Source organism: Acanthaster planci, linkage group LG10 (assembly GCF_054643075.1).
Source record: "Acanthaster planci isolate LZ-2023a linkage group LG10, COTS_SCS, whole genome shotgun sequence".
NCBI classification, from domain to species: domain Eukaryota; kingdom Metazoa; phylum Echinodermata; class Asteroidea; order Valvatida; family Acanthasteridae; genus Acanthaster; species Acanthaster planci.
In genome coordinates this window covers 14,470,721-14,483,968 of record NC_141786.1, presented here as the reverse complement: position 1 = coordinate 14,483,968, position 13,248 = coordinate 14,470,721, and the positions used below count along the sequence as shown (strand labels likewise).

Below are 13,248 nucleotides of genomic sequence, written 5' to 3'. Positions count from 1 at the left end.
AATTTTTAAATTACGAAGTTTTGAAAATGACATTCGCTTTAAAACACGTTCAATTAAAAAAATGCTTTCCATTTATCAAGGCATGCTCCAATCTTTTCAACCCTAGTTCTGCTTCGTAATTGGGGAGTACTCCGACCGATATAACCCGGACAGTTCACAAAATTCTTAGTACAGACGCTGCTGGAGATACCCGAATATTACCGATACAATCCGAATGGTCCTTTTCGTCTCCCTTTACTCATTTGGCTACCAATTTTATTCATTTTAATCTTTGTAACAGTTTTTACAATTTTTGGAGCATTAGTAAAAAAGTGTTGACGTTAAACTGAATTTAATACGCACAGGATAATATCGGAATAGTTCCGGAAATTCTATTCCAAGAAATCTGGGGGAGTGTTGGTCACGTGGACATTGGGTGATACAGGACCCTTGATTAGAAGAGTAGTCAGAATAAATGGGTTTGGTATCTAGCCTGAGTTTTATTGTGCAGCGAATTGAGCTAGTTTTAGCTAATTCGCCGTTATTATCTCGCCGCGGCGAGACAATTAGTCGCCGCGGCGAGATCGTATCTCAAAAAATTTTTTTTTGCAAGTGGCACTCATACGCTTTCGTATAAAAACAGTTTAATTTAAAAAATATTTTTTCAACGGACAGGTCCTTATTTACAGTTTTTGAGATGAAGAAATGTACATGTAATATTATTCCACATGCTTTTCCACGAACAACCATTATTGCGACTAAGACAGGGTGTTTCAAAAAAGTATAAATTTAGACAGTTGTCTACAAAATAAAAGTTTGATTTGTTTCCATAAATCTTTTATTACGGATCCACGGACCTTTGGTTTTTTTGCTTTGTTTGCTATCACATCAATCACCAGCCGTTCTGCATGAGTGATCACAGGTGATTTACTTTTTCCAAATTTAAATTGGCTTGCGCACAGAGGTGAAAGGGTTAAAACAGAATTATAGACCGTGGTTGCAAAGTTTGGGCCTGTGCTTTGTTTCTCCTAAATTGCCAAACAAATTGAATTAACTGTTTGCCCTCCATACACCAACTATCTTTGGACCTTGAATTTGTCCTCGAAAAAAGTCAATGGTCCATGGAAATGAACACACGAATTTCCAATGATCTGACCTTGCACATTGCCGTGAGTTTTACATATTAAAAATGTTACTTAAGAGGGTTTCATCCTTCTGGATAATGATGAGGGTCACTCGAAATTTACAACCACGGTCTGTAATTCTGTTTTAACCCTTTAACCTCTGTGCGAAACAAGCGAATTTAAATTTGGAAAAAGTAAATCGCCGGTGCTCACTCACACAGAACGGCTAAGTATGTGATGGCAAACAAAGCAAGGTCTGTCGATACATAATGAAAGATTTCTGGAGACTAATATCTACAATATAGAAATATTGTAAACATTTTCTAAACGTATACTATTTGAACACCCTGTATGGTCACCAGATAAGAGAAACGAGAAATTTGAGATTATGATGTTTTTAAGTAAGAATTTAATGGCACTGACATATTTTCAGGGTGTTGAATCGGAGATCGCCAACGAGAACAATAACCGCGCCCCCGTTCCAAACATCAAACACCGTGGCTTGCTAGTAATGTGAAGAACCGTCTTGTGCAATTTAAAATGAGGCTAACAAATGTTTCAACAGTGTAATAGACTGACAGTTGACCACTGCAGGGCTGGACGTTGGAAGGATACTGGTCAGCCGTTGCCTTTACCGATGATGATCCGCCTTCTCATCGATAATTACGGGAAATTGCTAGACTTTGCAGTTAGTCGGCTGTCTTGTTTCAGCGGAGGATCAAAGATTTTTGCGGGGGGGGGTTGGAAAGTTTTGTTCTTGGAGAGATAACTACATTAGCCTTTTAGAAGCATGGTGGACACAGTAAAAGGGCGTTATTTGGTTTGGGTAAAATCTTTTGTGTTTGCTCCGCATTTACCCACATCAAATTGCGCCCTCCTATTGTGTCCGCCATGCTTCTACAATTCTAATGTAGTTGTCGCCGTTAGTGAATCCATTTAATATCTTTTAAAAATCAAAACCTTTAAATGTAGGCCTCTGAAAAGATACATTTTACTGTGAATGCTATTCTCAAGATAAGCGCAGTATCCATTTAGGAGCAGCCACGTGCTCAAAATTACACGGAGTAGCGACGTGGATAAAAAAAAATCCTGCTTCTGCTGGCTACTGTACAATCGCCAAAATTCTGGCTGTCCCGTACAGATGACGCCGCAAGGGATCTGTTTGCAACTAAAAGAATTAATTTGTAAAATGGACTTGCTTGGACAGAACAGCAAGATCAATTCTGTCAATCTCGGTCTTGAAAGCGCCAAGAGTCGCAGAACATCTGACGTCCACAAAAACCCTCTGATGACGCCTGGTGAGGAAGGATTCAATCCAGGAGTGGATGTTATTCCGAATGCCAACGTGAAGGAGCTTAGCAAGAAGTCTACGGTGGGGAACGGTGTCAAACGCCTTGCTAAAATCCATTATAATGAGGTCGGCTTGGCCACGGTTGTCTAGAATACTGTGAAGATCATTTACAAGGGCAGAGAGCTGGGTTTCACAGGATCTTCCTTTCCAGAAGCCATGCTGTTGATCGGCTAAGATCCCAAACTTCTCAAAATGACTCATGATGTGGCTATGAATGATGTGTTCAAGCAGCTTGCAGATGATTGACGTCAATGAACCCGGACGGTAATTTGCAGGGTTGGCACGGTCACTTTTCTTGTAGATAGGTGTGATATTGGCCTTCAGCGAATCTCTAGGAAGAGCACTGCTTGAAACAGACTTCTGAAATAATTTCTGTAGTATGGGAGCAATACTGGTTGAGCAAGCCTTCAAACACGCGCTGTGATTTCATCTGGGCCAGCAGCCTTGCTAGGATTGAGCTCAGCAAGAAGTTTCTCTATGCCATCAGTAGCGATACATAAATCAGAGATGTCAGGAGTACTGCTGTGTCCTAAGTGAGGGAAGTCTGTCAGCCTCTCTTTGGTAAAGACGGAGCAAAATTGGTGGTTTAGAGCCTCTTTCCTTAGCACTGGAAAGAACCTTGCCGCCAACTTGTAAAGGTGACACACCAGAAACTTCTTTCCTTCTAGACTTAATAAACTTCCCAAAAGGTTTGGAATTATCTGTTTTCAAGCTGGCACAAATAACATCTCTAATATAAGACCTATAAGCTCTTCTAATCTTTCTCTCGACGTCTCGACGAAGCTTCTTGAATTTAGACCAGTAGTCGGCAGAACCAACTCTTTTGGCCTTGTTATAGAGGCGTTTCTTCCTGTTCACTTCTCTCTTGATGGAGCTATTTATCCATGGATGTGAGATATGACTGGAAGTCAATCTGGCAGGGATGTTTTTCTCAATAGACGCTGAGAGTGCTGTTATGAATAAGATATACAGGTCATCAATTGAGTTGGTACTAACAACATTCTCATCCATCAGGTCAGAGTTAAACTTAGTCATGTCGGCATTTATCCCAGTAAAATTCCCTCTGTTGTAGTGGAAAACTCTGCGTCTCGGAGGTCTGGTGATCTTTGGTTTAAGGATAGCACCCGCAGTGACCATATCATGATCACTTAACCCCATGCATACACGAACATAATCGGCTGCGGCAGGTGTGTTAGTAAGACACAGATCAAGGATGTTCTGATCTTGGGTGGGCTCTCTCACCAATTGATGCAAGTTGTGGTCATTAAAGGTATCGATCATGTGTTTACTGATAGCAGGATATTGACCACATGGCTTAAAGTTAAAAGCAACAGACTCCCAGTCAACATCTGGTAAGTTGAAGTCCCCCAGGAGCCAAACACTAGCATTTGATGGAATTTTGGCAAGTGACTTATCAAGCTCCTTGGCATAGTCAATATCAGAAGGTGGTCTATAATAAGCCCCAATATAAATTGGGGAAAGACCAGTAACACTAATTGTAATCCAGATAAGTTCACAATCAGTCTGTAAGCCTTTGTCAACAGAAGCAATGAGGTTATTTCTGACGGCAATAAACACTCCACCACCTCCACCGGGCTTTTACGAAGAGGTCTTCAGATGTAAGCAAAGCTTCAAAATTTGGAACCTTATTTTTGACACTGCGGCAGTTGTAAATAATCTTCAAACTGGTAGTACGCTGTTTGTGCACAGGTAATTTCCTATGTGGTTGTTTCCTTTGGCTTTTAGGACTAGAGAAATAGATCGGTTCACCCAAAGATGAACCAGAATGGACGCTATCAAAAGACATATCAGTTAAAATACTCCCTGCTTCCAAACTGTTCGAAAACACCGTAACCATTAGATACGTCAAAACCCTGTAGACTTTCGAAAAGTGAAGTTGAAAAATTTGGCAAACCACACTGTAGGCACGTCCAGGAATATGATGGGTGGTCTCTTAAAATGTTGTACAACTGGTCATTCATCTTAACGCAACTAACATGAAACCAGTCATTACACTGGTCACATTCAATGGCTTTTTGACCCCATTTATAGCAGCTTTCTGGCATACCTGAGAAGGATACTTCGGTGGCTTGGGACCTGGATTCATTTCAATATCTCCGGCCAGGAGAACGATAAGACAAAACTGAATTAGGTTCTTGCAGTCAACAACAACTGGGTTTAATATACTGGGTCTGGTGTAGCGAGAAGAACAATAGAAAGAGCTCACCAGGTTCACCTCAGAGGCAGCATTGTGGTTCAGTGGAGCTGTCCAATGCACTCTCACGAACGGATTGGTAGGTTGTAACACTTCTGGGTCCCAAGTAGACATTTTGACGCGAACAGAAATCACAGTCATAAGTAGCATAGTCCAATATGTCCTTATCGAACGTATAGAACACCGATGACGCAGTACTGGAAGTTTACACGTAGACCACTGAGTAAAAATCCAAGATGGCAGGATGTACACACTCAAAGTTAAAAACAAAGTCCTTTTCAAATTCATCAAAAACGGGTTAAAAAGCAGAATACGCGATCCAACAAGTACTTGAATTAATTAAAATACATTCGACGCTAAAAAGAGTAAGGATGGCTAAAACTAAAAGAGAAAAACCGCAACCAATCCCTTGCAGAGCGCCACCTTGAGTTCATTTCCCGGTCATGTCTGTAGCTCAGTGTCCCAATAAACCCCTGTAAGACTGTTTTGTGGTTGGCAATACACCCATGGGGTCCCCTTTCTTTCTACTATTCATTGGTGCTGTGAAAGTACAGTAATACCAGTCACAACCCAAATAGCCGTAACCTGTCGGCACATGTCCGTTCACAGAGAGAGATTACTGTGAGAGGTCATATGGGGAACCAGGGAATACTTGTCTTTAAACAGGCCGTACCCTGCAGCGGTCAAAGCTAGGTTAAAGGGACTTGGTAGTCTTAAAGGACATAAGTAGCTCGAGGATTACAAAAAAAATTCAGCTTAATTCAACCCAAAAAAAAGGGTCATTTAAAAATACGATGACCAGTTATGCGCTTTTTTATCTCGGTGGTTTACTGAAGGGCGCCACTGGCAGACAACTGAACCTTGCTATCCTGGAATTGCTGTTGTTACGTATGGAAACACCCGCAAACTATAAGCCTGGTGCATCACATGCAGCAGCACTGAAGATCAATCAATGAAAAAACACAGAACGTGAAAAAAGTGGGACAGAAAAAGAGAGTAACCAGCAATTAACAAGACAGGGGAAACCATAGTTGCATTGTTATACAGAGAAAGTAAATTGTGCCATATTTAATTACATTCCAAATCTTGAAATGAGGGCCAGAACAAAACCAAATATATTGAAGATAATACAACTTATACAATCATAAATTAATGAATCGGCCGATTCGTTATCAATGGAAGGACTGGAGAACATAGGAAGAAGACAGAATGCCATGTCGCTCTGTTAGCTGATGGTCCTGGGCGCGGCGTGACATGTACGCATAGTACAGCCTCCGGTTGCTGACGTCACTTCTTTTGTGCTGGTCCACTGATTGGGCGTGGCCGATTGGCTTGGCAGAGGACAGACAGGGCTCATATCAGTCTTGACTAGCAAGGAAGGGTCTTGTGGGCACAGACAAGGTGTTGCTCCGTGCCTAACTGTTCATGGTGTAGGTTAAAGTGACCTGTAATGGTGTCTTGTGGGGGTGAAACGGCCAGGGTGCAGAGATGACTAGCCGCACCCATGTGGACTGACCATGTAGCTTGACTGCAACAGTTTGTCTCCAGCAAATGTCAGCGGTCCGCCAGCCAAAGGTGATATGGCTAACAGCTTGGTAGGTACTTGGTTGGTAAGGGAGGGTCTACCCAGTTTATACTGGACCAGTACATACCTACTATCCACTCAACTTGGATTTATACAAAAGGAATAGTTTAAGAGATTTGGGCCCTGGCTGTCCTAGCCTGGCCAGGAGTGAGGAATTCAAATCCCTGATTGTAACAATATCAATGAATCGGCCACAAAAATAACAAGAGACCGTCAAATGCAATTGTCATTTCATTTAATAAGGAAGTTAATTAGTAAAAGAAAAATCTTTCAAGCAGAGATTTTCGAACTTGCCTGTATCACTTCCCGTCCTGGTGGACAATCAGTAAGACAAGGCAGCCAAATGAGAGTTGCAGACAACTTCACCATCACGTTCTCTACTTCAGCGACATTCAATCGTTGAAGAAACCGTCTGAAAAAATGTATACAGTGAATGCTATGTGGGGATGGATGAAATCCACAGTCATCGACATCTTCAGGAATATGAATTTGCTCATTCACTGAAATGCATGCCAGCCGTGAACAAGACATTTTTTGTAGTGGTACTACGCTTATCTTGAGAACAGTATCCACAGATTCCTTTAAGACTTTACAGTGCAAAGGTCTCAGAATTTCCTGTCAATTTGGAATGACAAAGGGAGTCTAAACAATAAATTGTTGTGAATATACAACATTACAAGACTAAATTGTGTTTGGTAGTGACATCAACGATACAGACACATGAATCAACCAGTTTTTTTTTTTTTCTGTAGGGTAGCAGAAGGATGCCTCATCTATGTGAAGAGATTAGAAGAATGAAGCATACATGGTACAAGGCAAAGTACCCGGTCATCTCATGGAATAAATTCTGTTCTAAAGTCAAAGCCGTGAACAGACTTGCTGATGATAATCTCATCAGGACCGCAGCTGTCTTTCTGACAGATATGAGTGAGGTATGGATGGATGTCAACCACTATTACGTGGAAGATAAAATAAAGAGTAAAAAAGGTCTAGAGAGTCAGAAAATTTGAGCTGTGGGTTTTTCACCTCTACTGAAATCCATCACATTTTGACATTGTTCTTGAAAAATGCCCTCCATTGTCAAGAGAGCATACCCTAAATCATTGCTGGGGGTGAACCAAGCAACATTGCAACAGCTTTTGCCATGTCAGAGTTGGTTGCACTATGAGGGTTCTAACATAAATTGTTAATGTTTCTCAAACAGTAGTACATGAATAGTAAAACTTTTTTTACGTTTCAAACGAAAGAAACTGTTCATGATCGCCATATCATATTTGTGTACTACAGATATACTTCAAGAAGCAATGTGGGGATATGGACTGGGTAGTTCTAGAGCCGAGGTGGCTCAGTTGTGTCATCATTGGCCGGATGTTTGCAGGAGAAGACTTCCCTGGTCACAGTGATCGTCTTGACAAGAAGCAGCTATATTCAATTTCTGATATCAGAAAATTGTTGAAGGATGTTGCTAATGTGTACAATTTGTTGGATCTACTGCAGCATTTAGAGTTGATCTATCACTATAATGAGACCCATTATATCATACCAGCCAGATTACCTACCAATTTGGACCCGGTGGTTTGGAGTAAAGATACTCGTTTCACCGAGTATTATGGGCGCAGAGTTGAGTGCAGGGATATTACTGACATCTTCTCTCCTGATGTCTTTCCTTGTCTACAAGTACGAATTATGAGATGGTTTTGTGATGGACATGGAAAGGTAGCTATCTCAAGGCAGTCACTCAAGTTTTCGGGAAAAATTGAAGGTATGATTCAACTTACTGGTAATCAAAAGGCAATTCACATATGTGTACGAGGACGATCAGGCAAGGAAGATAGGAGTGCATGTTACTTCCAACTGGAGCATGTGTTGGGGATGGTCCTGAGTGAGTTGGCACAGAGATCACCAGGTACGGCCATTAACATCTGCTACCTGAGTCCAAGATCACTGCTACAACATGAAGACTTGGGAGATATCTTATTCTACACAGAGACAGATGTAGAACTTGCTAAGCAAGGAGTAGTTGTACACCCTCAAACAAGAAATACAGAGCTAATTGCTGATATATTCTGTGCTGGGTATGACAGCACGTTCCTGCGGCGTGAAGGGTTAGAATGCAACAGCTCTTGGCTTCTAGAGGAAGACTTACAAGCTCTGTGCAGACGCTTAGATGTCATCCATCCACTGGGGCAAGATTACAGAGCACTGGCTGAGGCACTGGGGGTGTCTGAGTCAGAGCTTGATTACATCTATCAGATATGTCTACGAAGAGACTCTTCACCAACAAGGGCATTACTAGACCGTTGTCAACCGACTGTTGGACAACTCAGGGCTATTTGTCGACATCCTGGTCTAGTGGGCAACAAAGAAGCAACAGATGTCATTGATGCAATGCTGGAAAGATTTGGGCACAAGGTAAGCTTGAGGATCAAAAGACAGAACAAACAACAAAACAAACTATCAGTTCTGTCACTTTATCACAGACCTTTTACCTAGGAAATAACTAAGATTTGATTTTCAAGGCATCTTCAAAGAAACTAAAGTTGAGGTTTAAATTTAATAAAGGATAATTTCTGGTGTTCACGTCCATCTAAAATGTTGGCTGAATACAATGCACATACCATGACAGAAAATCATTTTCTCTCCAGGTGAATGACGAAGAATCCAAGATTACAGCTGGTAAGGCCTTAAATTTCTATGTCAGTTGTTTCAAATTTAGTTCCACCTTACGTTGGTACATTCTGAACAATTTCAAATTAGGCCAGAAAGTTACTGAAATAAGATTATCCTTTTTTCTTGGTAGAGGATGGTTTTAAACCTAACAGTATCAGTGTTGAGATACTGGTTTGGCGGGAAGACTTAAGACAACAAGCAAACAACTTGCGGGGGGTATTAGACCCAGCGTCACTCTTAGCAGGATGCGCCCATCTGTTTGATGCCAGTGACCAGGAAGAGATTGAAGCAACTCAGCAAATGCTGGGCAGGACCAAGGCAGTAGATAGAATGCTATATAAAGTCATCAAGTCGCAGCGAGTGGAGCTGTACCATGAATTCTATGGAGCACTAGAGATGCAGCAGAACATGGGAAAAGGTAAACTCTTATATCACATTACATGTATACATGTATACTAACTTGGAGGATACATGTTGACATTGACAAAATCAACTACCTCCACTGCAATAAATTATTACTGTTAGACATCATTACCCCATATGCTAAACTAATTAAATCATGAATAAGGAAGGTTCTGTTCAAACAAAAGTATTCACTGGTTCTCAGTGAACTATCGTGTTAGATATGGTTGACCAATGTAAGTTACTTCCACAAGGCTATTTACAATATTACGCAGAGTGGTATGAGTGACTGGATAAATGCTAACATTTGAAATAGAATTACAGTAGTTCTGTATTATTTATCAATCGAGAATATGTACAGATACATAATTACAATTAACTGCCAAGATAAACCCAGAAAGTAAAACTGTAAAGTGGAGAGGTCCTCTTGATAAGTGCAGCCTGAACAAAAGGAGATTTTCTGGAGCAACGTCACAATCTATGACAAAAATTGTTTTACAGCATGGTCGCTTTTGTCAGAATCTATTAATATGCTCTGGTTCAAATGTTCTTTGCTCTCCTCTATTTGTTTTGAAGTTGTTGATGCTTTAACTGAGGTAATTCCCAATTCTGAGGGGTCTTACAAGGACTACATTATACCCCCTGCTAAACCTTCAGCAGCACAACTAGACTCAAATAATGTAAGTATATAATTACATGATGTATAATAATCATACCAAAGACGCTATCACTTCCAGACTTGTAAATAGAAAACATAACTGGATGTTGTCCAAGGCCCCAAAACTTGTAAAACAAAAACTTTTAAGTTGTGAATTGCCTATAAAATATGTTAAATAAACCATTAAATGGACTATACATTACAAAAATGGTTGCTTGTAGAAGTGAAGGTGTGAAGAATAATTGGTTATGGGCTTGAAGAGAAGAGTTCTAGCAACTGCTGTCTAAAAATACAATTTTTCCCTTATCACTTTTTAGAGCTACTGTATGTGGAAAGAGAGCAAGGGATTGGCCTATGTGTTGAATAACAGTGACTTCCATGGCAAGAGAAGGCAGGGTTCAGGGGTGGACCTAGGTAACATATGTCATGTCCTACAGGAACTGGGCTATGTGCTGCAAGTGCACACTAATCTAACAGCTAAGGTAAGCACATTAGTATGGCTAGCTTCAACTTCAACTAGCTTCAACTCTGTCTCTGGCCATCTCAGGTAAAAAACAGAGATATTCAGAGGTTTAACAAATGTAAAAGTTGAAAAATTGTTTATTAAATTCCTTGTCTCAGCACATTGATATACTTTGAATGTACAGTGTATTGCATAGTGAAATGTGATGAAGCCCTGCACAAACTTCCATTGAGTAAAAACTCTCCGAATTCCTCAGATTTGGACTTTCTATTCAGATCTTAAGTGGCAGTATCCAGTGTTTTGAGCATGGAGAAAAACCTTCATCCTTATTCACAATAAACAATGCTTTGGACTGGAACTATACCCAGTAAGATCACTGTAATGCATAGTGAAGGGTGTTGATGCATTATGATTAATGTTCCTTTTTCTCACCAGGATACACTGGACAGCCTGGCTAGGTTTGCCCGTCGATTTGATGGTACTGAGTTCTGCTCAGCTTTGGTAGTTCTTATGAGCCACGGCAATACTGGTGTCATCACGGGAGTGGATGACAATTGCATTAAACTGCGAGACATTTACTCTCTATTTGAGGGTCATCGCTGCCCGGTTCTACTTGGCAAACCAAAGCTGTTTTTTATTCAAGCCTGCAGAGGAGGTAACAACCAAGACTACGTGCCGATTTCCTTTTCTAGAAAGACTTCACTGCTCCTAAATAGAGATACCAAATATGTCTACCAATTTTGACAAGAAGTTTGGCTCTATCTTTGGATAAAATTAGCTAGAACAGAAAAAATCTCTACTTCTTTTAATCTGAAACTCTGTTAAAAACACAGCCTGTGATCATAGGCTGTGTTCTTAGCAGAGTTTTAATTTAAGCAGTATTTCAGCTAATAGATCAATTTCAATTTCCCCCAAGATATCAGGACACAGCTTGTTGAGGCTGACAGTGATGTCACCGAGTTAGAGCCTGAAGATCATTCGGATGAAGAGATTATCACAACCAACTTGCAAGCCGACTATTCATTTGCTCAAGATCTGCCTGGCAATGCTGATATGTTCTTTGCTTATGCAACTACAGAAGGTATACAAGAAATAAATTGATTGAAAAATTTGTTGAATAGCATTCAGAAACAAGTCTCTGAAATGACTGTTAGAAAACAGTGAACATATGACAGTATCAACAGAACATCAAATATTGAGCACTTGTTTGGAGTCCTACTTTCTGGAACTTCTGAATGTCTTATTTAGTGTCAGACTAGAACTTGCATTTACCCATACTTAAGTTGTTTTTAAGATTTATGAAGTGTCTTTTTAGTGAATTTGGCAACTATGCTTGTCGTCATAGGTAACATATCCCTTCGTAGTCAAGTTGCTGGTTCTTGGTTTATTCAAGCAATTTGTGAGGTGTTCATCAAGTGGGCTGCACAAGATAGCCTTGATGTACTCATGAATAAGGTAGGCTGTCAACATGGGACATGTACCACTAATTAATGCCCAATCCATTATAAATGAGTAATTTTTCTCAGAGTGAATTCTCCAAAACTTGTCACTCATGAGTTATGAGCCGTCAGATTCAGATAGTTTTGCTGATATGTGTTAACACATAACTGTCTTGACCACCATGCTTGCTTGTTAACAGGTTACCAACAGGGTGGCATGTCAACGAGGTGAGATTCGGGATCCTCTGACCCACAAACTAAAAGCTGCTTCACAAACACCAGAATGCATCAAACGTATGAGGAAAAACATGTACTTCATGCCCAAGTATCCCAACAGTTCCCAAGCAGGTGCAACCTGGATGTAACCAAGTCAAATTGTCTCTGTAGACATGATCTCCCCAGTCCATCAAATACACCTTCTTGTTTTTTGACAAGACTAACATGGAATTCAAAAGTATCAATTTAATAGACTACAGTCATCAAATATGTACATGCACTTGTATGTGCTTTGTTGCATTGCATCAAAATAAATGTAACCAAATCAGACACAGTTTTGTTCATTGAGATATGTTATTCAGTGGGCGTCTGCACAGGTGCTGTGAGGCCCATTCACAACAAACTGGGAAGGGCAAGGTACATGCACTGTACCCTTCATTTTGTAATTGTAAGAACCACACCCACATTATAAGCATGCCAGTTAGGTTCTTGTATGAGGCCTGTCTACACATTCCTTTTTATGGCCTGTAAATATGCCCAACATTTAGAGTGAAAAGTCTGAAATCAGGCTTTTGCCTGGAAAGAGATATCTGTGATACCATATGAGTTTTGCGAGGACCCAAACAATATGGCAACTTGCCTTACTATGTTGTTTGACAAAGGGTTAAAATAAGTGACTGTGTTTGGATATAGTGAAACTGTAGTTGAAATGGGGGTTCACATGAAGGCTCGATGGACATGATTAAAAGAAGTTGAAATGCAATGGAATTGTAACTTTATCATGAGACGGATAATTAAATGGAAATGATTGTTACATGTTAAGTCTCCACAATTCAGTCAATTTTTTCAAAGAAAAATCTTCCATACAGTACTGTACCATTAGGGGCCCAGTTCATAAGTGGATGGCTCAAGCTACACACTGCATGTATAATCATGATTCAATTCCACACAGGCAATGGGATACAAGTGTACGCACTATCCACCTCTAAATCTGTTACTTGAAGCAGATAGCCCTGAATATTGTTCTCATGAAGAAAACTGGAGGGTGGTTGAAGGTGCCACGGACTGTTTGTCAGTCCATTCAGCACACTCACTTTCACCTGGTTAAGTGCAGGAATTACAGGTCATTCAAACTCACACACAGAA

The 13,248-nt window shown here is 40.4% G+C and overlaps 1 protein-coding gene across 2 annotated transcripts in view; it reads left to right on the top strand.

The window, feature by feature from the left end:
- Positions 1-13,236, top strand: part of LOC110982037 (uncharacterized) — a 29,140-nt gene extending 15,904 nt beyond the window's left edge. For both annotated transcript variants that reach the window (XM_022240170.2, XM_087141864.1), the window contains 10 exons: positions 7,007-7,186; positions 7,542-8,666; positions 8,900-8,930; positions 9,055-9,342; positions 9,903-10,006; positions 10,302-10,466; positions 10,883-11,102; positions 11,364-11,528; positions 11,793-11,902; positions 12,087-13,236. In XM_022240170.2, coding sequence (XP_022095862.2) covers positions 7,007-7,186; positions 7,542-8,666; positions 8,900-8,930; positions 9,055-9,342; positions 9,903-10,006; positions 10,302-10,466; positions 10,883-11,102; positions 11,364-11,528; positions 11,793-11,902; positions 12,087-12,251 — 2,553 coding nt within the window. In that variant the 3' untranslated portion in view covers positions 12,252-13,236. The remainder of the gene's footprint in view (positions 1-7,006; positions 7,187-7,541; positions 8,667-8,899; positions 8,931-9,054; positions 9,343-9,902; positions 10,007-10,301; positions 10,467-10,882; positions 11,103-11,363; positions 11,529-11,792; positions 11,903-12,086) is intronic.
- Positions 13,237-13,248: the final 12 nt, after the last annotated feature.